Here is a 26,112-nt window from a genome sequence, read left to right as displayed (position 1 = left end):
CAGGAGCAAATACATATTTCTTGACTGTGGCATCGCAAAACATGCTGTTGCTTATAGTCCATATTCACAGGTGCACAGCGGGGATGGGGCGCACACACGCACGCCCGTCTTGGTTTACACCACCGCCCTGAAATGGACAGAAGTGTCCGCTATGAAAGCAAAAGTAAAACATGAGGCATCGCTCTGCTTAGGACTCTCACTTTTAACATGTTGGTCTGAATAAACAAAACAAACGCACGACACACACACACACATACAAACACACACAGACGCAAACAGCAGACACTGCCCCCGCTTTCAGAGCCGGTAGATTGAGAAAGAAGTCCGGCGCTCAGCCGCTTCGCTCCAACCGATTGACATTTTTGCAGTTTGCTCATAGGTTTTCACCTTTGTGCAAAAATGCGGGTGAAATAAAGCTGTGTCACGTAAAGCAAACAATTATTTGATGTAAATGAGACGGATGAAACAATGCAATGGGAGCATCTACACAACGTTTAATCATGACAATGACGTCATTGATCGAATAAGCAAATTGAGACATTACAGCCGATCACATTAATTGCATAAAATGCAAAATATCGGCCGATCCGATATAGCCAATCAGATCGATGTAAAGCCTACTATACAGTACCTATGAAGTAGCTCACAGTTTCAGAAAGGTTGGTGACCCCTGATCAAGGTTTTACTACAGTGTCCAATAGTTCCACAGCATGAACTCAACATCTCTGTTTTAACCATGACAGAGATTCATTTCCTTTTGTTGTCACAGGAAGCATTGAGACATCAAGGAATGTGGGCAAACCACCTGAATAGTTGGAACCAGTAAAGCAGGGACAGATCACTGTAATCAGTAACTAAGGTGCACAAAAGCAGTGGTACTTAAACCAACTGCAACAAATTGTTGAAAGCACAGGGACAGTTCTCTGAGGTGCTGCGCTTGCTGCTCTAAAGTACCCAAATAAAATCTGTCATGCAATTGGTGTTTAACAAAGAAAACACTTTCCTTTGGATTTCATTAGTAAAGCACACAGTTTAGTTTTTGCCTAACCATGAGAGAGAGAGAGAGAGAGAGAGAGAGAGAGAGAGAGGATCCATTGTGCTTACATGTTCCACCAATCCCCCCCAACAGATCCAGAGTGGCCACTTAAGTGTAATACTACTACTACTACAACTATTGTGTGTCTGTTGAAGCAAACAAACTATTGTTCCTTATATAAATAAAATGATAAAATACACTTTAACACAATAAAATCATCACTCAAGTAAGTTGCTGTTAACCTGGAACTGACATTAACCCATGTGTTATACCATTCATGTGGTGATTTAAATTGTTTTAAGACAGGAGTGTCAAACTCATTTCACTTTCGGGGCCAAATATGGAGCAGTTTGACCTCATGGGCCGCATATTTTTGATAGGAAAACAAGCAATTTCAACATTACTGTGCCCTAGTTTACACTTCCACATACAAATGATTTATTGAATAAGTAAGGCACTGACAATATCCAAGCGGTAAGTGACAAATATCAGTCCCTGTAGGATCTTCACTTAAATTTCCTTCATTTTCTGACCAATTTTTATTCAATTTACAGTAATTTTGTAGAAAGAATTTGAGGATCGGGCAGGAATTTTGGAAAAACTAAGAGTTCTTTTAACAATGTGTGATTAAAAATGACTGCCATCACGTGATATTAGCAAAGGAGCCCTTTATTCTCGACATTTCTACATTATTCTTGATTTGCCCAAAATTGCCTAATCCTCTTCCGTACTAGGGCCTGGCAATATGGACCAAAACTCATATCTTTATATTTTTTCTCAAAATGGTGATATACATATCCAATATTAATCTCGATATTTTTAACTCAATAAATTCTTACCTGAAAGACAATTCTGGGTTAAATTTGCTGATGCAAGCATATTTATTAACAAGCAACTGCATAACATGTGCCCCTTTAGTCTAAGGGACAGCATGTGTGAGTGAGTTTTGTAGTGTGGCTTGTTTAGGGGAAGGTTTGGGTTCGGACGCATTTAAAAATCCATCAAACTCTACTTTTCCTGCTGTTCTGAGAAGTCCTAAAACAAGTATTTTAATACAAAATAAGCTATACAAATATATATATATCTGAGAAATATTTTAAAATTGTAAAGGACACCGTTTGACTGTACTCTATGAATAAAATTAAATACTTGTATGTGATTTGTACTGTGAGATTGTATAAATAAAAACAAGTTAAAAAATATATACATATAGTCATTGTCATTTTCTATATCGCCAAAATAAAAAACTCGATATATCTTGAATCATGGTACGTTGCCCAGCTCTATTCAGTATCTACTCAGTAGAAATGATAAGAACCCATATAAGTACCATGTGTACCACTGATCATGCATGGCATCATGCAAACATGTAAATAAAACAATATTTAGTGTGACACGTGTTTTAAGGAGCTTAAATGTTTAGTTTGGAGTATATTTTATTTAGTGCACTGGTTTCAAACTAATGAAGGAAAAATGATGTGTTAAATGATGATGTCACGTCTGCTGAGTGGGACCCAGACACCATGAGGTCCAGTGTGAGGTAAACATAGGGCTATGCAGGTGTAGCCCGGACCCCACACTGACCCCTGTCCTCACCTTGAACTCCACGGACAGCTGTGGGGTGTACTCCAGCGTCCACAGGGCTCGAACCAGCGACGCCAGCTGCTCGGTCACCTCTCCCCGGTTGCTCTGCGGCTCCTCGGTCCTTACCTCTCCGTTCAGCCTCCTGCGGAACCAGTCCGACTTATACTGCTCCAGACCCAGGTACTCAGCCAGCAGGTCCGTGTTGCTGAGACACTGGACCACGGCGTTCATGAAGCAGGTGTTTCCGTGGTTCTTGAGCCCCAGCACACCCGGTGTTTTATCTCCGTAGCACCAGGACAGCCGCTCTCTGACCGAGCCGTGGTGAGAGGACATCGTGGAGCTCTTCTTCACACTCCCCTGCGGACACTCGCTCTTTAAGCCCCCGGAGGCGCTGCCCCCGAAGCCGCCGTCGTCGTCCTCTGCGTCCGGTGTCTTATCATCAGTGTGTCCAAAGTGCGCTAAAGTGCCTAAAGTTTTAAGAATCCTTCCCATGAAATTCCCAAAAGATCGCAACGATTTTCTCCTTGTAAACATCCCAGTTTTCGGTTTCTTCTCCTTCCGTTTCGTCTTGGGTTTCATGGGTTGCCTTTTGACCTTGTTTTCCTTTCTGTGATCCATGGCTGGTTCGCTGTGAGCCGGTGTGAGAACCTGTGAGAGGCGGCGGAGTCGCACCTGTGTGCCCGGTGCTGGATGTGTCCGCCTCCCGCTCTGCTCTGCTCCGCTTCGCAGTCCTCACCGCAGAGGTGGGAGCGACGAGGAGCCACGGAGCCACTTCATTCCTGGTGATAATAATAACAGTCCCCGGAGAGCCGCTCATGGGTTGAAGTCGTCAGTCCAGGTTTTGTGATAAGCTTTGTTTTTGTGTCTAAACACATGCCTTTCAGCAGCCAGTGGTGGGCTGAGCCTGGAGCTCTGTTCCTACCTGCTGATGTCAATGGAGCTCCTCAGTCCTCACAGGAACACTGTCCAACTCACCGCCTCTTAAACGGCCAGTTAATAAAACCCTGTGTAGAAATGTGCGATACTTCTTTACACTCAGCGTTCATGCATCCACACCGGGGACAACTTGGCCTTGTGCGTCACTCCCAGTGTCCTCGTCAACGCTTATTATAAAAGTGACAAATCTTTTTCCATTTATTGGTAAGCTAACAGCGACTCCAAGGTCTGTAAACTCCTCATCCAGCTCTGCAGAAGCCTGATAACGATCCTAATTAGGGATGTAACGATTCACTCAACTCCCAATATGATTCGATTCACGATACTGGGTTCACGATACGATTCTCTCACGATTTATTTTACAAAATGGGACTATAGACAATTTTTTTTTTTTGGGAAAAAAACTAGAAAATATTGTACTATTTTCCTTTTATTTTTCATTGTCAAAAGAATTCCTTGATAAACTATTCAAAACAATGCAATTTAACTAAAAATAAATCTTGAATGAAATAAATAAAGGAATAATACAAATGAAAATGAAGCCTATTAATTTAAATTCTGGTTCTATAATAAACAATGCAAAACTACATAATAGTTATTTTTCTTTTTAAAAGTGCAACTGAAAATGTATTTTGTGCCTTAACAATTGGACTTTAAAAAAAAAAACCGTGATTACACTGATTTACGTCATATTTGTTTGGCCCAGCAGAGGGCGCTGGTAACCCAGTGGTCGGTTGGCATGCAGATATCTTGCAGTGAAGAAGAGAAGTTATGCTAGCAGACAGAGCTAATAGAAAAACGTGACTTTTACAGATATTCAAGTAATATTACAGATATTCTGTCGGCGCTAAAGGGGTAATGAATCATTTATTAACATATTTAAGAGTAGAAGGCGGCCAGAAAGAAAGTATTAGCAGACTCCGCCCGCCGCCTACACTACCCTCTGCTGGTTAAAAAAAGTACTGCGATTCAATTTTCAGAAAATCAATATCAACCGTGATACCTATTAATCGATTTTTAACTGCCTTACGATTAATCGTTACATCCATAATCCTAATCATTTGAATCAGGTGTGTTGGAAGAGGGAAACATCTAAAACATGCTGGATAGAGGCCCTCGAGGACCGGAATTGGACGCCCTGGTGCTATTGGTACGGTTACCGAAGTAGAAGTACGTAGCGTTTTAGGATTAGGATTAGGTTAAAACCCTGTATCGCAACAATTTTAACGGGTTAGGTTTAGGTTTAGGGTAAGGTTTAGTCTTAGTCATGTGACTTAAACTGACCAATGATTGACCTATCGCGTGACCTAAACTGGCCACGCCTATGGATAGAATGTTGGTATATTGCAGAGATCTGCAACCTTTACTCTCAAAGGAGCCATTTTGCTTAATCTCACCTGGATTAAAGTCATTCAGGAGCCAAAAAAAATACCTTCTCAATGAAGACAATACAGTGTATAAAATTATACACGGTTCAAATAATATTGAATAATTTACGAGTTAATGGATTTGATGGGCTACAAAAACATGATCATGTCAGTCAACATATGATGATTGCTAATTTCTTGCCACACATAAAGCGTGCATATTTAACCTGCAAGTTGGCAATTAAATGAATCTGTCCCCACACAAATAACATCTGTATTTACTTCCAGAATTGTGTTTTTGTTGGTTTAATTATCTTACCAGGGATTTAAAACTTAAACTAAGCCACAGGTACAGGAAAAGTTGATGGTCTGTAGATGTTGCAGGAGGTGAAGTAGGAAGGTGCTGAGTCATTGCACAAATTAGGTTAACTAATTGTTTTGTCGTCGTTTTATTTGACGTTAATGTCATTCATCATCAATACCCTGGGTAAAAAATAACAATTATATAGGGAGCCATTGCAAAAGAGTCAAAGAGCCACATGAGGCCCCAGAGCCACAGGTTGCAGACCCCTGGTATATTGAAACCGCACGGCTAGCCACTGCCTATTTAAAACACTATCAGCGGTTAGCATATCTGTATGCAGTGCTGGAGCCCTTTTTGTTGATCATTGATTTCCAGCCAGTGGTACACATTAGGGATGCACATTGTCATGAATCTGACGATAAAATACGATTCACAATTTGCATTTGCATGTCAAGATACAATATATCCCGATAATTAACAGTACAATATACATCGCGATATCAATAGTTACAAATTTCACCTTTACAAGAACAAAATGGTATTAAATGCTCATTTCATTTTTTTTTAAACTTGTGAGACCAAAAAAAAAAAAAAAAACTTGTAAATCAAGTACCAATATCAAAAACAAGTGGTATGTTTATCAGATTAAATTTTTCAAAAAACTTTTGCTTCTACAACAGATTCTGATTCTTAGTTCGTAATTTTCTTCTTTTTTGTATGTTTTATGAAAATAAAGTGCAATCAACTTCCAAATTAAAATGCACTGGTTCACTGACACCTAGTGACCGGGCATTTACGTGCTATGCATATTAGCACAATTAATTGTTTTGGATTTTTTTTTTTTTTTTTGTTATAAAACAGGATTTTCAAAAATCGATTTGGACATTTTTGGATCAATACGATAATTGCACGGTGAAATATAGCACAGTCATTTTTTTTCTTACACCCTTAGTACACATACCCTTTGGGTTACGGGAAGTACAACAAAACGGGGTATTTAAAAGCATTCATCCCTATCTCTCCAATAATTTAAAAAATATATTTTGGATTATTTTGATGATGTTATCGGATGCAATGAGTAGCATCTCTCACTCATACAGGCATAAGCAGCTTTTAAAAAGCTAGATCCTTCTAACAACTTTAGGGCTCATGAAATGAGTTTATTGGCCCAGATTATAATTGTTTCCCCATCCGATATATTGATATTGAATATTCGTCCGATATCAGCACAAAAATGAGTATCGGATTATATCCACCTGCATTGAAAATCTCCATTATAATATGTGCATTTGTTGAGGTTATTTTTCAGGGCCTTTTAATTTTGATACATTTTGTCTTTATTCAATGAAATTGTAGAATAATCTTATGTTCATATTTGAAATGTATGTAACTCATTTTGCTGACTATTGTTCTCTGAGTAATAACACTTGATCAAGCCTTTTCTAATATTCCACACTACTAAATAAGTAATAAAAGTACCAGTATGTGTGATTCGTGCTGATTGTGTATTGGATCGAGATTGATATTGGTCAGTACTCATTGGTGCGATTTTGGTATCGTATCGGAAGTGAAAAAAGGACACCCCTACCAGATTTAGTGCAAAAAAAAAAAAAAGAAGTTGTGTTTAGTTCTACATGCTCTCAACCACAATAATGATAGACGTGGGCTGTGAAAGAACATCATATTTAAGCTATATATTTACTATGCCTTTATTGCCACCAATAAAGTGACCTGTCAGTGCTGGCAGGGGCAATAGGACAAGTCTATCTAATATGTGTTACTTTGGAACAAGGAAATGTTTGTCTCCACAGGGCGTCAAACTATGTGGCTTTATAGCGCCCCCTGTAGGGTGAAACACACCTTCACCTGCCTTCAACATTCAACCATACGTGGAGATGAGGCTATATTTAAAAGTTATGACCATTTTCAAGTGCTAAATTAAATTCAAGTTTAGTATAGAGACATGTTTTCCTGACTATGTGACTGTTACATATTTCATGTGAAATATTCTGATAGAGGCTGATGAATATTTTAAATCCCTCAAGTTAACTACAAATAGCATAATAAATGTACATTAATGATCGATAACCATGCAGAAGTATTTGACAAAGAAGCGCTCATAACTGGAATATCACTATTATGTCTGCCACCCGTATGTTTTTCTTTTTTCCCCCTTCATTTCTGTTACTATTACTGCCAATGATCTTTGTTATATTACCATGTAATTTTACACCTTGTTGCTGTTGTTGCAATTCAGATTGTTTGTATCCTGCAATCATTAAATAATGTATTTATTTACCAAAAAAGACAGGAATCCTAAGATAATATATTAAAGGTATTGTGCATCCACGAGTGAGAAACTAAATACCATCAAAAATGTAGATTTTAAGTGAAGAAACCAAATTGCCAAGAGAAGCCCATTCATTACACACAACAAGTTTATTGACAGCCATAATTGAAAAAAGCATCCTCTATTTCTTTTAATAAACAACAGACAAGTAGGGGTAAAATGAAAAATGTAAGTTTTAAACAAACAAAAAAATAATAACAGAGTAAAATAATATAAAATGTTGCCCTTAAATAGTACAGAGTCATATGCTGTCAGACATAGTGTTGATTATTACTTCATGCATTTAACAGATGAGGAGAAACAGAGAATCAATTCAACAAGCATTAGAAAAGAAGATCATATTTTCTCAAATTTATACTTTTTGTGCATTTACTTTGGGGCTGCCCAAAATTTGGCCGAGGGCCGGATGTGGAACCTGGGTCGACAGTTGCTAATATGTGCTCTCGACCAGTGTTTCTCAAATGCGGGTACGCAATGGCACTACAGGGGGTACTTGAGGGGAGGGAGAGACAGTGGAAAATTAACAAAATTAAAGCATTAAAGAGATCCTCCACTGTTTTTACAAATTTGGCCAAAAACCTTTAACCTGAAATGTCCTCATTAGAAGATCTATGCCTGACAAAATGCATTATTTTGCACCATATTTGTTTTATTAACTTCTAAAAATGGGACTATTTTACTGTTTGAGAGTCTGGGCGCCGCCATGTTGAAATGACGTCAATGATGATGAAAATTACCCCTTTTAGTCCATTGAGTTCAATAGCAGTGAAGCATTCAGGATCATTTAGCAGATTTTTCAGTCAAAATGGCAACTTGTGCTGCTTTGGGTTGCTCTTTTATTTCATCGTTGTGCTCCAAAATTTAATATCTATTCTGAGCAAAATGGTGTAATCGGACAAAGGGGGTACTTGAATTCAAAAGTAAGAGAAAGGGGGTAGGCTACTTAAGAAAAAAGGTTTGAGAACCACTGCTCTAGACTTACATCAAAATAACACCTGCTATCTCCAGTCCAAACTAAAATAACAAAGTGGCTTGAAGTTGAGGCCATTGTAAGAGCAATTTAGAATCAGATACACCAACTGATTCCATTTCTAGTTGGCCTTCTTTCCTAACAAACAGGAGGGTGAGGGAATCGCCACTGAAAAATGGCTCCATCTGCACTGGTGCTGACAATGATTCGGTTGTTGGAGCAAATTCTGACGCTAGTGATGCTGCCACCGTGTGGCATCCCGACATGGGTTGCTTGACCTTCCATGTAGTTCCAAACCTTCACTAGTTTGTCATCTCCACCTGTAGAAAAAGTTCAAATAAAGTGTCCATAACCTGAGGGATATTTGAGCAGCTGCTCTTATAATTCTTTAAATAACAATTAAATAAACAATTAATAAACACATACTAAAACTAGGCAAGACCTGTATTCACAAGACAAATACCTATTTGGCAATTGAAAATTGGCTAAATTAACCTGTATATGGATTTGTTGACAAGATTGTTGTTTTTACTAATGAAATTGAAAGTAATAATGCAGGAAAAGCAAAAGACTGACCTTGACCTAAAATATGACCTTGAGTGAAGGTCAATGTTACGGAAATGTTGTTCAATGTTACCAGTCTGAGCACTGTATCTCAATTTGTGGCCAAATTATATGGAAAAAAGTATATATTTTTTTTTGTTTTGGCTGAGCTTCGTCATCCTGAGAGTGTTGAGGTCTCACTTTGTTCACTTTTCTGAGGAGTTCTTGACCTTTAATATGACCTTGAGTAAAGGTCAATTGGTCACACATTGAAAGGAAATGTTGTTCAATGGTACCTTGAGCGAAGCTGCTCAATGGTACCAGTGGACAAGTTATATGGAAAAAAATTTTTTATTTTTTATTTTTTTTGTGACATCATGAATTTTGACCCTGGTAGGTCGTACAGCTTCGGTCCACATAATTATAATACTCAAGTTGAGATGAGCTTTTCATAAATGTAAGCATCGAACTTGTACGATAAATATTGGTAGAGATATGGAAAAATTTGGTTTTTGACACTTGACGCTACCTTGACCTTAACAAAGGTCGACTGCATATCCTTGACATTGCCCCTATGATATGACATACTGCACGTGTCATTAGTGCTGCATTATTAGCCTCAGAGGAGTTCCATGACAAAGGAGTTGTGGAAGAAAAATAATAATAACTCCTATGAGAACAGTATATTTGGCAATTTTCAATTGCCAAATTCAGACAAATGGTATTTAATTAGAATGTGAGATGAACTAATGACTGTTTATCAAATGAGAATCTAAGCAGCAAAAATAAAAGTGTTTTTATTGATAATTAAAATTCAAGTGTTTTTGTTTTGTTTTGTTTAGGTGTAATTGCTGAGTAAAGATCTCGACTACATACGAAAAGTGAAAAAGCATTAGTCATGCAGCTACATGCAAATATACCATACCGGTGACAAAGTGATTTCCATCCTGTGTTATGTGCATTCCATTGATAGTCCCAGATTCTGAGGCCACTACACTTCTGATCCTGCTGCCATTGAACACATCCCAGTAAGTCACCTGTAAAAGAGTAAACACACTTATTAAGTAAAAGTCACCGCACATTAATTATGTAATGTATTTACATTGACTTACTATTGCTCGTTCTGAACTGGTACTAAATCATTTGGCACAATCGCAAAAAAAAGTGACTACTATAATGAGGCGAGGTATGATAGAAGAATTCAGTTTTTTCGTCTTCCATGTGTGGCGCCCCCTGGATGGACAGTGTTTCCAGCAAGGGTTACCAAAATGGTGCCTGTGGGCACCAGGTAGCCCGCATGGACCATGTGAGGTGCCCACAGGAGCTCAAGTTACCATGGAGCTCCATCTAAGATCTAATTTACTTTCCAGGATTCAAACTCACAAAGATAAATACCGTACATATGAGAGTATTTACCTTTACTGAGTAAAGTGAAATTCTGCTGATAAAGTTTTAGTATTAAATTAACCACCTATAAATGTTTATTTTCACAGAAACATTGTGACAAATATTTTTAAGTATTGCATATCTGATGTATGGTTAGTGGTATGTTATATATAATATGATATACATAAGATATATTTTTGAAAACACAAAGGGAATTTTCAATAAAATGTTATTAAAATGAAACAATTGCAGGGAGCAATAAAGTGTTTCATGTTGAAACCTCAGCATTTCCTACCTTTTTAACCCTCCTATTATTCTCAAATATTTGTAACACATTTTACCCTTAGGGTCAATCTGACCCAAGTTTTTGTGTCAGGCTCTTTTTTATTTGTTGAATACATAAATAACAAAAACAGCTTGGGGTCAAATTGACCCCAGAGGAAATTTTCATCATGATAATTTTATGCTTAATTAATTGTACTTATCAAATTAGAAAAAATCATGAAATATGAAGCCAAAAAAAAGTAAATTATTATTTTTTGAATGATAAACATTGAATGGGGTCTAATTGATCCCAAGGTAAATAGGAGGGTTAAGTTACTGCTAGCTTTCCTTATTATCTTACCCTCTAATTAAATTGAAACAATGAAAATGTGGTATTTAAGAAGTGCTTTTCTAACTGGTAGCCCTTCAGACTATACATTACCAATGATGTAGCTTGATAAAGGTTGGTGACCCTATAGCATTTGCCTGTACCGCCTATGTAAGCCACGGACCAGCTTTGGTTGGACATTCATTTATCAATAAAAAACACATATGATTAAAAATACTTGCAAAGTATTCTAAGATCATGTAAATAAGCTGGATTTTGGTTTCCTTTAAACCTTTTCACAAAAGCATGCCTTGTTTTCCCTGATACTGATAATATTAGATCATCCTTGAGGCATAACAACAGTCAGCGTGTCAAACCTCACAAAGCTGTATTTGAAGGTATTTATGCATCACATGGATGAAATATCACAAAAGCAAAGTACAAGAGCAGACCTTTTGTGCTATTTATATGTATAAACTAAAGACATCCTGACATGAGGTCTATGAATACCGATGCAAATGTTGTATTCAAGCTGTCGTAGATTTGACTTTAGGATATTCAATGATGTAATTATTAAGTATATCATTTAAAATGCTTTTTATCAAAAAAAATATAAAAAGGTTTGGCCTTCCAGAGGTATTCAGAAATAGTCCAAAAATCATGGCAGAATTGCTGAGACAGGAGTTCATTTTTCTGTTCAGCACAATTGTATTCTGCAGAGCAGGGAGAAAGTTTTAATCTCCCACACATATCAAATACTGTTGGGTTCTATGAATTGGAACAGAAACAGATGTGGCCATTGTGTTAGACCTCCTACAGTGTGAGTCTCAAAGTAATAACTTGACCTCACAATGCACAAGATCATTTTAAAGTTTGTTCCTTAAACATCCACACCCCTTCAGAATGGTGCATTCCTATATGAAACAAAACAGCTTACTAACAGTAATATAGATTTAATAAAACTGCTTGGCAAAAATGGCATACAAATTAAAAATGATCGAGAATCAGTTCTTCATGTGAAAAGTCAGGATTCTAATCTTTTTTACATCACATTCTGCTGAATTTAACCAGCGTTCACTGTAAAGACACTAACAATAACAGAAGGTGACAAAAAACCTTCCCAATTAAGCTTTTAAAACTCCAATATTGTAAACTAATATAATTTTGGTCAGTGATGTGCTCCAAAAGGTGTTTGGTTCTTGTGTCTATCACTCCGCTGATCAACAAACTGTGTTCCTGTAATTGGAGTATGATAATCAGATTTTAGGCTACATGGGTTGTCATTAAAAACAATATTCTGAAAAAGGGAAGAGTCAGCACAATGTCTGTATCTTGTAAAAATGCATCATCATCACCACCATTAGCTGAATCCTCCTGCGACACAAAATACTGTCTTTTAAGAAGTGCCTCCTTGTGTCTATTTAATCTATTTCATTATTTTTGCACGAGTTCCTTTTTTCTTTGCTGTTTCCGTATCAGGGAATGCACCCAAACAGACATGCTGAAAGGTAAAAAAGAGCTATGAGTAAGAGGAAGGAGACAGCACCAGTGTTTGTTGTCTCAGACAGAGCGCCTGTGTCCTAGAATGAGCAGATGGTGTATCTGGCTGGCACTAGGGTGGCACAGGCACATCTACAGGAAGGCACACCACAGCCCTCCTATCGCTTCTATTTCTTTCCTTCCATGAATACCTTCTTACTCTGGCTCCGCCTGCTCAGCACAACCACAGAGCAGTTAATCAGCACAATTTGTCCTCATTTCTCAGCGTGCACATGGCAATAATATGGCTGCGGTGTGGAGTCAACTAGAAGCAGAGTAGATAAACAGTACTGTTGCTACTATTCACTTTATAAGCTCATTCAACTAAATATTGCTTCATTCAGCAAAATTAGTCATATTTGACTGCATGGAGAAGAAATGCAATTGGCCAAATGTGAATAAGACGATAAGTCCTCGTACCAGTGGCCCAGGTCATTTTGAGTATAGATTGTCTACCTTGGCTGACATGGACTATGGTGAGTTAATGGTGATTTAATGGTGACTTATTGTTGACTTAATCCTGAGTTATTCATTATTTATTGGTGAGGTAATGGTGAGTTAGTGGTTCACTGGTTATCAGTTACTCACCATTCTATCACCAATATATAAATGTACTAGTCAATCACCATTAAATGACCAATAAGTCACCATTAAATCCCCAATACATTTAGGGATTAGTATCTTATGGATTAGTTTAGTCAATGTACATTTGACATAAGGACAGGCAGGTATATAGCCTTGGAGTCAAACCATTAACCATCAAATCCCAGTTGAAAAATGTTGTTAGAAGGAAGGATAATTTCAATATGTAAAAAATACATGTTCGAAATGCCCCTGCAAGCCACTGGATGGATGGATGGATGGATGGATGGACGGATGAATAGATTTTTTAAAAAACAAAACAAAAGCAAAAAACAAAAAAAAATCCCACCTTCCTATCAGAACCACTGGTAATGATTTGGTATTCCTCGGGATGGTAACACACGACCTGGAACTTTGTGTTGTCGATCACCATTTGAAGGGATCCAAACATCCTGCAGATGCAAAGAGTCCAGAGGACATTAAAAAACAAAACAATAATGAAATGGCAATCATTTCTCAATCATCAGATGTGCACCAATACTTTTGAAAACAGCAGTTCTAACTACTAAATGAAACCAAAACTACAGAATTTTAAAACACACACAAAATAAAGAATGTCCTTCACTCTACTCACACTAAGTCCCAAATGATGCAGGAACCATCAGCACTGGTAGTGACACATTGTTTGTCATCACTCTTGATGTTGATACTGGTAATGGTGGTTTTGTGCTCTGCCATTATCCCCAATAACCGATATACACTGTTTTGCAATTCCCAACATCGCACCTATACAGTTGAATGAACAGTACAATTCTCAATTATATTTTGAAGTTTTAAAAACTGCATCATTGACACTATGTGTGTGTTCTTTGTTTTTTAATCATTTTAGTGTTTCTTTGTGTTTGTTTCTTTTTGACAATGTCAATGCATTGATTTAGTGTAATTGACTAATTTAGCATATATTTCTCCTTCACTGACTTGTCCTTCTTCTCCGCCGCTGATGATCCTCTCACAGTCCCGAGTGCCAGCAATAGCAGTCACACCCATTCTGTGGGCATCAGGGATTATGAGCATAAGACGGCCACTTTCTGGTCCAAACACTCGAATCTTGCCATCACTCCATGCTAGAAGTTAGAGAAATGTCACTGATAGAAAATAAAAAAAGTAACAAACTTTACCAACTTTCTGGGTGATGTTTTAATTCACACCACTAATGAAGCTAGCTCCATCCAGCATGATGTGCAGAGCGTTGCAGGTCAAGTTGGGTACAGTAATGCGCAGTATCTCAATGGGTTTGCCTTTTTTCCACAGTCTGATGTCGTTTTTTGAGCAGGTTGCAAACAACTCTGATACTCCACTGATAAAAAAACAAAAACGATAATGAATACAATACCATTAAACCATATTAACAAATATTATCTTCACAGGAAAATAATACATTCAAATAGGCAGTGGCTATCCGTACGGTTGTCGTATCAATATACTGCCATTCTATCCGTACTCAGCGCCCCTATTTGGCCAGTTTAGCTCACGTGATAGGTCAGTTATTGGCCAGTTTAGGTTGCGTGACTAAGACTAAACCTTACCCTAACCTAACCCAAAAAATTGTTGCAATATTGGGTTTTAACCTAAACCTAAATCTAATCCTAACCCTAACCCTAAAACATGTACCAAAAGCACCGGGGGTTGTTTAAACTTAAGTATTAGTATTTCCGACTATATAATTAACTGATGAAATAACAGACGTTACTTCCTAATCAACCCAAAGACATCATATGTGCCTTGAGAAGTGTGACTTAGCAGTGCCATCTTTTGTGTGTGGAGCAGACTGCAGGAGTACTTGTAAATCAACAAACATAAGAGGCACTTAATCTCAAAGTAGAATTATTCAATTAATTTACCCATTTCTAAGCGGTTTGATTTTTTCCCCCTCATTATGTAGCTGTAAATGCCCAAATCTTGTAAAAATGCTGTTTTTACCACGCATATAAAAAGTATGTAAGTACTAGGTAACTGTTATATAAGTAAGATCAGCTTCATGTATCTTGATTGTTTTGTTTAAAAAGGAGGATTCACTCAACTCCCGATACAATTCGATTCACGATACTGGGTTCATAATACGATTCTCTCATGATTTATTTTACAAAATGGGACTGTAGACAAATGATGATATAATATAAAATATTCCTTTATTTTTTTTCAGGTAAAAACTAGAAAATACTGTACTATTTTCCTTTTATTTTTCATTGTCAAAAGAATCCCTTGATGAACTATTCAAAAATAAATCTTGAATGAAATAAATAAAGGAATAATACAAAAAAAGAAAAAGAAACCTATAATTTAAATTCTGGTTCTATAGTAAACAATGTAAAACTGCATAATAGTTATTTTTCTTTTTAAAAGTGCAACTAAAAATGTTTTTTTGTGCCTTAGCAATTGGACAGTCATTGCACTGTATTTACATCAGATATTTGTTTGGATCAGCAGAGGGCACTGGTAACCCAGCGGTCGGTTGGCATGCAGATATTCTAGCAGTGAAGAAGAGATGCTATGCGCTAGCAGACAAAGCTAATAGAAAAACGTGACTTTTACAGATATTCACGTATTATTACAGATATTCTTTCGTTGCCAAAGGGGTAAGAAATCATTTATGAACATGTTTAAGAGTAGTAGGCAGCCAGAAAGAGAGTAGTAGGAGATTCCGCCCGCCGCCTTCGCTTTTGGACAAGAGAAGGATAAATATGCTGTTTTAAAAAAGTACTGCGATTCAATTTTCAGAGTATCGATTTGAAACGTGATACCTATGAATCGATTTTTAACTGACTTACGATTAATCGTTACATCCCTAATTCACAATATTGCGCATTCATAAAATTTCTATAACTAGATGTTGTTTTGTGCTCTTACAGTACAACACTATATTAATGTTTAATATAACTTGCCATTTGGTTTTCATTGCATGTGCCACTTACAAAGGAATAGCTACATCATTAATAGCATTATTGTGGCTACTGGATACAAGCTCAGGTTGGAAGGTTTCCAAATTGAGGCGGTACATTTTAGCATCCTGAGTCCCAACAAAGAGATGTTGTTCGTCTCCATTTACAGTGATGGAGGTCACTCCTTGTTCCACCTGGGCTTTCCTGACATTTAGAGAACAAAAACAAAGAGAATCACAACTCATTTAATAGACAGCATCAAAAATATTCTTTTGACACAGCAGAGATTTATTATAGTGTCAAAATTACAAAGATATTAATAAATTGAAAATGCAGGACTTACTTGAGCTTTTTGAAATTGTTCTCAGAGTAAATAGATAAAAGGCCAGATCCAGAACCCACTAGCAGATTTCCAGACTTCAGCACCCTTATGACATTAACACCCTGCCCACAGTATAGAAGCATTGAGATTTAATGGTACCACTGTAAAATGCTTTATGTATTATTTCCAATTCAATTTCCATGTTTAAAGAAATTCTCCAAATACCTCTACCAATCTGTCTGAAATCTAAATGTTTTTTTACCCCTCAAAAGAAAGATAATTTATGTCAATTTACCAAATTGTTTTTTGTTTTCACTGGTCCACAGGCACTCAGTAATCCCGTCTCAAGGGTGATTTTTAGTATGTCTCCACTCGTGGTGCCACAGAAAAGGAGCTGATCATTTTCTGTGATCTGTGTGATCATAAACAGCAACATAACATTAAGTATTGCCAAAGTGCCATCAGATCACCCACAAAATGATGCGGCTTGAAAGCTATTGGATAAATTATCATCTTAAAATGAAAAAACATAAAGCTTCTGTTAAAATCAAACACCACAGCAGGTGATCAGTGATATCTTAATGCCTGAATGTGCATATTTCAGTAAACAGTACATAAGTAATAGTAGTAAAAGAAAGCCGCCTACCTCGACACATTTCACAGTTCTTCTCATTTTGCCTGTCCTACACTCTGTGGGGCTCAATTTTCTGTTCTCAGGGTCCATTTTCCAAACACGCAATGTCTCACTGTCCAATAAAGACAGATGGAAGTGAAAAACATTACAATTTTAAAAGACAAACAATGCATAAAATACAAGGCAAAGCAACAATAAAAGCACCATCAGTGACTAAACATGTCATCATAGTTGTCAACCACATTTAATTAGGTGATAATAATTATCCATCCACACATTTCCCAACCCGTTTGCTCCTTTTCAGGGTCATGGGTCTGTTGGTGACTATCTCTAGCTTTCTGCGTCAGTTAGGCAGGAGTACAGCCTGGGAAGGAGGCCAGTCTATCGCAGTCCACACACAGACAGACTACCATTCACACTCCCAAGGGTTATTTAGAGTCCAATTCAATTCAATTCAATAAAACTTTATTTATCCCCAAGGGCCAATTCATGGGCATAATAGCAGCATAGAGGATTAAACAAACAGACAAAAATGGGACAAAACAGAGCAAGCAATAAGCCTATAAGTGCTATGATAGCAGTGAATGAAAATGTCAGGAAAGTGTTCCTTGCTTTCCTCTAAAGTGCCATGTGCATTATATTCAATCGGGGGCTGGGCAACGATGTTGGGGTCAGACTCAGAAGCTGGACTGCAGTGGGGTTAAAGGTGGCCCTTCCTTTGTGTTCTGCAGCGTGGACATTGCAGCAGGCGGCCTGATGGGAGCCACTCAAACACAGAGTGTAGTATGTGTGACGTGTTCTGTAGTATCCTTTTTAGCAGTGCTAAGAGTTTGTTGGTCACAGTAAGCAGACAGGGCTCTAACAGGGTGTCCAATGATTTTAGAGTAGGCTTTAGTGATGCTGAGTAAGTGTGTGCCGTCTTGCAGGTTGATTGAGTAAAACCAGGAGATGAATGAAAATGTTAACACGCTCTCAATGAAAGCGTGTTAACAGTCAGCAAGATTTTTTTATCCACTCCAAATGAACTCAGCTTCCGGAGAAGGTATTGTCTCTGGTAGCACTTCTTCAGAATCTCCTCTGTATTGGAGGAAACCTTTAAAGGTCCCATGTCATGCTATTTTTCACCCATCTCCATTTGTTCTAAGAACCCCAAAAACATAGTATTTGAGTTTTATTTTCCCAAACTCGCCTGTTTTCCAGAGTTTTATTCCTCTGAAAAGTCACTTTCTGAGCAACTCTACACAAACAGGCTGATTTGTGGCCTACTTATGCATATTCATGAGTGGGTGTGTCTATAGATGGGACACTGACTTCCTCTTCCCCGCACGGTCACGTAGGGCCAGAGGACTGCCCGCCCTCCTCCCACCCACTCCTTAGCCGAGCTCATACTGCTTGATAATCACGAGACAGAGCATGGGGGCGGGGCGTTCGCCGGTACATATATAGACTGTAGAAAATACATACATAGCACTGCGCGAAGGACGCTGAAATGCTCACCTTCGTGTGCGTGTCTGTTTACATGTCAATCATGGCAGAGAGCTTCCTGGAGGCACGGCTTCTCCAGCTCAGTGCTGCGTCAAATTCGTCAATGAAGTGGGAACGCATCATCAAATTGGAGCGAGGTGTTTGGGCTCACCCTGCCGTAAGAAAGGAACAAATCACCCTCTAACTAATGATTGAGGGAATCAATGAAAAAAACACTTTGGGCATGTGTATGAAGCCCTAATAGCACTTTATGATGTTTAACGCACAGAAAAGTCGATTTAGCGTAAAATGGGCCCTTTAAAAGGCCATCAAAGATGGTGGCCAAGTTCCATGTACTCTTCCACTATGCACCTCCACAGGGCTCCCCCTGATGGTAATAGTGACGATCTCTGCCAGTTGTCTGTATCTGCTGAAGAATGTTACGATAACCTCTTTGGTCTTGTCTGGGTTCAGCAGGAGACAGGAACCATCACACTAGGTGATGATCTCCTGAAGAGCAGAGCTATTGTGAAGATTGGAGGCTGAAAGCAGAGAGAGTAGGACTGTATCATCAGCTAATTTTACCAGATGATAGTTTGGCTGACGAGATCTGCAGTCACTGGTGTCAAGTATTGAAAGGAGAGAGAATAGGACACAGCCCTGTGAGGAGCCAATGATGGTGTCGAGGACGTATGGAGCATGAGCCCTTGACAAGCACCCTCTGTGACCGATTAGTTAAAAAGTCAATAATCCACATACTGTAGTAAACTGGTGGTCCAAATTGAAGAGCATTACTAACTTCTCAGCAAGAATGTGTGGCTTCATGGTGTTAAATGCTGAAGAGAAGTCTGCGAACAGTAACCTGCCGACTGAGTTGGTCTCTAGATGAGTGTGGATGGTCCCCAGGATGAATATTTTGGCATCATCCACTCTCCTGCCAGCCCTGTATGCAAATTGGAGTGGTTGCATCATGCTCTTAACAGACTTGGTCATGGAGTCTTTAACAATCCTCTCCATAGCCTTCATTCCACAAAGGTCAGGGCCACAGGCCACAGGTCATTTAGTGCTTTAGTGGAGCTCTCCTTGGGGCGGGCATAATTGTGGAATGTTTACACTTCTGAGGCACTGTGCTGCAGCTCACGGAGGTCTGGGACAGCTGCTGGAATACCTCCCCCATCCACATAGCATATTGTTTAATAGTCCCCCCACAGACGTTTTCAGGTCCAGTAGCAGTGTTGGATTTTGTCCTCTTGAAGGCTCTCACCACTTCTTCTCTGCTGAATGTGATAACACAATCTCCATAGTGGAGTGAGGAGATTATGTTATGCAGTTTGGAGCTGTTGTCCTTCTTGAATCTTGTAAAGAATGAGTTGAGGTCGTTGGGTAGAGATGTGTTGTCGCTTATAGTTTACAACTGGATGTTGTGCAGTTCACAGCGGCCATATTCTTCAGGTCCTGCCAGGCAGAGCGGAGGTTCCCCTGGGTGAAAGAGACTTCCACTTTTTTTTTATATTCCAGCTTGACTTTTTTAAAGACACGCTTGACCTCTCGGTTAACCTCCTGCTTTTTTCCCCGAGCCAGTTTAGAAGATTGTTTTTTTCTTATTGAGTACTGGCTTTAGTGGTCATACCAGCCTGTCATTGCCCGATCTCATTAGCTAAACAGGTCCGGGCCTGGTTAGTAGTCGGATGGGAGACCACTGAGAATTCCAGGTGCCACAGTGGGTGACAGTCGCTCCAGTGTCCTTGGGCAAGACACTTCACCTACATTGCCTAGTAGAAATGTAGTGTGTGAGTGAGTGTTGGTGGTGGTCGGAGGAGCCGATGGCGCACTATGGCAGCCTCGCTTCCGTCAGTCTGCCCCAGGGCAGCTGCGGCTACAATAGTAGCTTACCACCACTAAGTGTTCAGTGAAAGAATAATGCCTTAATTCTATAAAGCGCATTGAGTGTCTATGATAAAGCACTATATAAAATCCAATGCATTATTATTTTAATTATTTGGTGACCCAAGGTTTATTGTTGGGGAATATTGTAATGGTTTTTGTTGAGATTATACTGTTCACACAAAATGAGATATATGCTATCATTGTGTCTACCTGCTCGTCGATGTGGTTGGTCTGGAGGAAGAGTAAACAATTCCAATCAGTGGTTTCTAAACAACCCTGCAGTCTGTCAGACTCATTACTATCTGGAGTCCATTGTTTCAAACTCTTAGTTATTTTGTCTGACCTCTTGACCACAGGTAGATAAGATGGACCGGTCAAAATGCTGTTATGGTCAGCAGAGCCTAGGGAAGGGAGGGAAACAGCTCTGTATGCATTGGGAATAGAGCCATTTGTCTAGTGTCTTGCCAAATCGTGTGGTACTGCAGTTATTATACTGCTCATGCCCTTTCAGAGATTTATCAAGTAAACAGTGGTTAAAATCACCCATAATAAGTCATTTGTAAGCATCTGGAGAGACAGATTCATAGTTTTATTGGCATGTTCAGTGGCAGCAGCAGCTTTGGCTTTAGGGTGAATGTAAACCAATACGATAAAAAGTTGTGGAGATTCCAATGGAAGGTGGGATCAACCTAACAGTCATGTTAGCCACACAAACACAATGAGAACATGCAAACTCCACACAGAAAGGACCCAAGTGTCCACCCCAGGGCTGGAACCCAGGACCTTCTTGCTGTGAGGTGGACGTGTTAACCACATTGTGCACCCCGGGTAAGATTATTGTTCAGCATAAAAAGGGCAAAATAATGTCAAAAGCCAAGAAAATGGAGGTAAGCCATAAAAAGACTAAATAATTTCAAACTTAAAAAATGGAGGTAGACCTATAGTAAGGCTTTAAAACAGCACCTTCTTGCTGTAAGGCGGACGCGTTAACCACTACACCACCAATATGACAATACCTGGACTATGACTGATTTAGAAAAAAAAAATGACCAAAAGTATATCAAAATAAATTGTCATTTTCTTCAACTACTAAAAACTAAAGTATAATGTTCACATAACAAGAAATCCAATAAGAACTACGTTTCTTTTTTTCTTGGAAGGTATGCAAATCAAAACTACTTTTCTTGCGCAACAGACAGTGATCCAACAGGAAGTAAAGCTAACTGTCTTTTCATAAGATGGGTCATGTGGTCATACACATTGATCACAACAAATCTCTGTATTTACAAACATTCATACCATCCCATATCAGGTACATCAATGGTAAATGAATCGTTTTTTGTTTTTTTTAAGTGCATAAACTCTTATGCTTGATATATTATTTGACTATTATCTGTAACCGATTTAATCAACAAAAATCTCCACGTCATTTGATAAAGATATAATATGTATATAATGGCATAAATATATTAATACTTAAACATAATGAAAGGTCTTTATTAATTAATATATTGCCACTAAATTTAATTGATGAAATTTGTGTTGTAAATATGAAATAGTATATTATATACAAATCATATACATTCATGTGTATGTATGTCTGTGTACGTATGTATATGTTTGATATGAGTGTGTAAACTATATATAAAACTTGTGCAGAATATATATTGACTGTATCTTGTGAAAATAGTAATATAAGTTAAATATTTTTTGTGTGAGACATTATGTAGAGAACCTTGTTTTGTTTTGTTGTGATGAGGTAGGTACTGTATATATAAGCTTTGCTTCAACCTACACCCTTTTCGGTGGATGAATTGGACAATTGAATGTTTGTTCTGTACTTTTTTTTAAGTTTGTGGAGACCGCCAAAATAAAATTCAAATTCAAATTTACCGGTAGTTGACTAAAACGAGAATATATAACTGAAATAGACCTCATTGTGTCTATGCTTGATGTGATTTGCACTATACGTGAAAGGAGGAGTTACAAAAATTCCATTGGACACTAGTCACTCACCTTCCAGCAGAAGCAAAAATAAGGTCGTTTGTGTTTGAATATTTCACAGTGAGACAATGGCCAGCATTTTGAGGAGAAGCTAAGCTTCCACAGATGGCTTGCTTAGTCTCAATATTCCACACGACTACACTGAAAACACAAAGAACAAAGCAAATAAACTAAAACAACTGATGTAGGTGTGAGTAACATTAATACGGATGTAGGACGACGACTACAAACAACTGAAAACTACTTTTTGGATTTTTTTATATTATGATCTTTGTTGTCAGCAATATACTGTATGTCTACATGAAAGTGGTAGTTATTGTGAAATTATTTGAAGTGCATCATACATAATTGATGTTTACCTGCCATCATCTACTCCCCCAAGAGACACAAGATACTTGTCATTAGGGGAAAAATCCAGAGCTTCAACCTTGGCCATGTGAAGCACCAACTCTGCATATATTGCTTTCTTTGAATAATCCCAGATTACAATCGGAGCCTGAGAAAAACATAGCAATTACTAATTTTATCATAGCAATTATGTGTGACACATACAAAAAAATCTCATCGAAGCATAGCTACCTTATAACCCATGGAATTGACTTGTCCGGAGGCAATATATTTTCCACTTTTGGAAACTGAAATGCATGAAACATTGTTTGTGTGCCCATGCAAAAAGTCCTGTATTCCATTGCTGATTTTCTTTAGGATTATTGTGCACCCCACTGGGTAAATCAGGTGTTGTCTGTCTGGATGGAGTTGCAGGCCAGAGACGACACGACCTAAAGATATAGCAGAGGTGGAGAATTGTAAAAAAAAAAACATTTAAAATGACAGATAAGGAAGAAACTATTTCTTGAGTGGTGTGCTGCATCTAAGGCCCTGTCTCAGGCCCTGCTTCCTCTCACAAAATTTATATTTTTTAATTATTGGCATTTAAGAGAGCTTTTTCAAAAAAATAATAATAATAAAAATAAAATAAAAAATAAATAAAAATAAAAAATATATATATATACATTATAAAACAAAACATCAACAACAACTTACAGTTTTTCTTGATTGATAAGACACTAAGTTGCGTTCCCTGCACATATGGCACCAACTGACTACACACATTTCTCAAAAACAGGACACTGATGTCAAAACCTTGAACACAAATCATGGTTTGCACACATTTTTCAAAACTCTTGCACTCTTTTGGCAAAAGACTGAACACGTTTTTTTGCTCATTTGAAGTGAACACACTTTTCACTCACAGCACACGCTTTTTTTGTGTGTTTTTTTAAGTTAGCACAAAGACTGCATTGCACTGTGTACAATTCAGCACTGTAATTTAGTGTAATATACATTTTTATTTAGTAATGTCCAGTCAGGCACTGCAATGGTCCTTTTTGATTCCTTTGTGTTTGCTGTCAATTGTCATTTTTGAGGACTGTATATTCTTATTTTGTTTTATACTACATATGAACACAGTGAGAGACAGTGTTTTGTATTTTTTGTATTTAGCAGTGCAGTGTTCTTATTTTGAAAACAAAGTTCAAATTTTGACAATAAAATGCACTTTTGACTCAAATGTGCAGTGCTCTGTGAATTGAGTCCTAATAAATAAAATAGGGTGCAGTGTTTAGGGAAACCTGTGCTATTTTTCAGGAACAGTGTCTTATCAATGGAGAAAAACTATAATAGCACCAACCGACTAAACGTGTGCCAAGCAGTGACTGTTTGTTACTCTTTCCCTCTTTATCTAGATCATTATGACAATATGCCTATAGTTGATTATCATTTACAAAGCTAATTACCTGGTGAGTGTTTTTTAAATAACAGCTCTGCAGGTGATTTTTTAATGTCTTACCGTTAAATCCAATGACAGACTCCAGTTCAAGCTGCTGCACGCCTTTTGATTCATTCTCCATTGCTGAACTAAAAAAAGTATCTCCTGTTAACCGAGAGCTTGGAATTAAATGTCTCTGTCTCTCACTATGACCAAACAAACGGTTACTTAGCAACGGCAATATCCGTGTCACGATTTCCGGTTTTGTGGGCAGCGTCACTTCCTGTATTTTAAAACTTTTAATTTAATTTAAAACTAAGGGAGCATCTTTTGTGTTTTTAATTTATTTATTGTTTTAAATAATTTCAAGAAAACTGAGCTTTTCAACAGTAATAAGAAGATAGTATAAAATATTTAATAAAGCTAATTTTGTTTATTCAAGAACTTTTAGATTAAAGCCTATAAATGCACATCAACACAAGACATAAGTTCATATATATTATACTATATACCAAACCAGGAGGGAAGGATTTTTACTCTTAATTAGCCTACTATACCGTTAATAGCAACTCCAGCATTAATTTATTTTTTTTATTTTTCCCCGTCTGCACATGCTGTCAAAGGTCAACGCTACAATAAGTGCATTCTTTTTAACACAGCAATGCATGTTTTTGTTATTGCAATTAAATAAATGAATTTATTTTATTGCATAATTGTGACCAAATTAATTTATTAATTTGAACAATAGTGCTTAGGTAATCAGGATCAGAAACGTTTTTATTACCATGTACATTTGCACGTGCAGGGAATTTATTTTGGTTGCATAAATACAACTCTCAAAAATATCTTAAAAATCTACTTCTTTTATTTAATTCGATTAAAAGAAAAAAACAAATAAAATACAAAGATGAAAACTCTATGACAATATAGATAATCATAGGGGGCAGAATGAAGTGTTAATAAAACCCATCTCATCCTCAGAAAAGTAGAGTGCTCCAAACTCACAAATAAAGCAGAAGCAAACAGGCATCTTCAACCAAATTTGAACCAAATAATTTGTAAAATTATTTTACCAGTCGAACAGTTTGAATTTGAAATGGAAAAATGCACTATTTTTCTCCACTTCTCAAAGATACAAGGTAAACCTTTCTTTGTTCTAGCAGACCACAAACCAGAGTCTTTCAGACACCCAGGCATCTTTAAGTCTTAATTTAAGAATCCCTCTCTAACCCTAAATGAAAATTTGAGAAATATAATTTGCTTGGTAAACAGAGAAGATAAAAGTAGAGGTGTCTCAATCCGATATCAGGTATCGGTCCGATATTAGCCTGAAAACGAATATTAGATTGAAATTTCCGGATTTTTTAATTTTCCAATTAATTTTTTATTTATTTTATTCAATTGTAGATATTATGTTGAAGGTTCAAATGTATGTAACCAATTGGTTAATAATAAATGGGTCAGTTTTTCTCATATCTACTGTTGCTGACTATTGTTCTCTGTTTGAGTAACATCACATGATAAAGTCTTTTCTAACATTCCACACTACAAAATCATTTTTTTTTTTATTAAAGAAGAGAGCAAAAATAAAAAGTATGTATGATTCATGTTGATATCGGATCAATATCCGCATTGGCCGATACTCAAGGCTGCAATACCGGTATCTTACTGGAAATGGAAAAATTGTATCGGGACATCCCTAGATAGAAGCGTCTATCCATCACGTATTGTTATCTAATACAAAATATCTTACATTAATCAAAAGACAAATTGCAAATTAAAATATTTTAAAAACTACCATAATTCCTTTAATCTCAAGGTAGCAGTAAGCTCAGCTACAACAAAATTTGCATCTACAATCACACAACACCCATGAGGGACATTAGCATTATATTATTGTTATAC

The 26,112-nt window shown here is 37.5% G+C and overlaps 2 protein-coding genes across 2 annotated transcripts in view; both read right to left on the bottom strand.

Annotated features, from left to right (window-relative positions):
• Positions 1–3,722, bottom strand: part of usp43a (ubiquitin specific peptidase 43a) — an 87,365-nt gene extending 83,643 nt beyond the window's left edge. The window contains exon 1 of the mRNA XM_028452057.1: positions 2,633–3,722. Coding sequence (XP_028307858.1) covers positions 2,633–3,238 — 606 coding nt within the window. The 5' untranslated portion in view covers positions 3,239–3,722. The remainder of the gene's footprint in view (positions 1–2,632) is intronic.
• A 4,578-nt stretch (positions 3,723–8,300) lies between these two features.
• On the bottom strand, positions 8,301–24,409 carry cfap52 (cilia and flagella associated protein 52). The gene is made up of 14 exons (XM_028451667.1): positions 24,289–24,409; positions 23,019–23,218; positions 22,799–22,935; positions 22,452–22,580; positions 17,097–17,196; positions 16,746–16,862; positions 16,472–16,572; positions 16,162–16,332; positions 14,398–14,546; positions 14,168–14,313; positions 13,824–13,975; positions 13,539–13,641; positions 10,016–10,127; positions 8,301–8,867 (listed from the first exon to the last, which is right to left on the bottom strand). Exons 1-14 carry the CDS (start codon positions 24,347–24,349, stop codon positions 8,686–8,688), a joined length of 1,860 nt encoding a protein of 619 aa, XP_028307468.1. The 5' UTR covers positions 24,350–24,409; the 3' UTR covers positions 8,301–8,685.
• Positions 24,410–26,112: the final 1,703 nt, after the last annotated feature.

Source organism: Gouania willdenowi, chromosome 1, assembly GCF_900634775.1.
Source record: "Gouania willdenowi chromosome 1, fGouWil2.1, whole genome shotgun sequence".
NCBI classification, from domain to species: domain Eukaryota; kingdom Metazoa; phylum Chordata; class Actinopteri; order Blenniiformes; family Gobiesocidae; genus Gouania; species Gouania willdenowi.
Note: the sequence above shows the minus strand (reverse complement) of the source record. Positions and strands in the feature narration are given on the sequence as shown.

Coding starts and splice junctions, on each gene's coding strand:
- cfap52 (XM_028451667.1), bottom strand. CDS start 24,349: ATGGAGAATGAATCAAAAGGCGTGCAGCAGCTTGAACTGGAGTCTGTC. Junction 23,219..24,288: donor GTCTGTCATTGGATTTAACG/GTAAGACATTAA, acceptor CTATATCTTTAG/GTCGTGTCGTCTCTGGCCTG. Junction 13,642..13,823: donor TGCATCATTTGGGACTTAGT/GTGAGTAGAGTG, acceptor TTGCATCTGCAG/GATGTTTGGATCCCTTCAAA.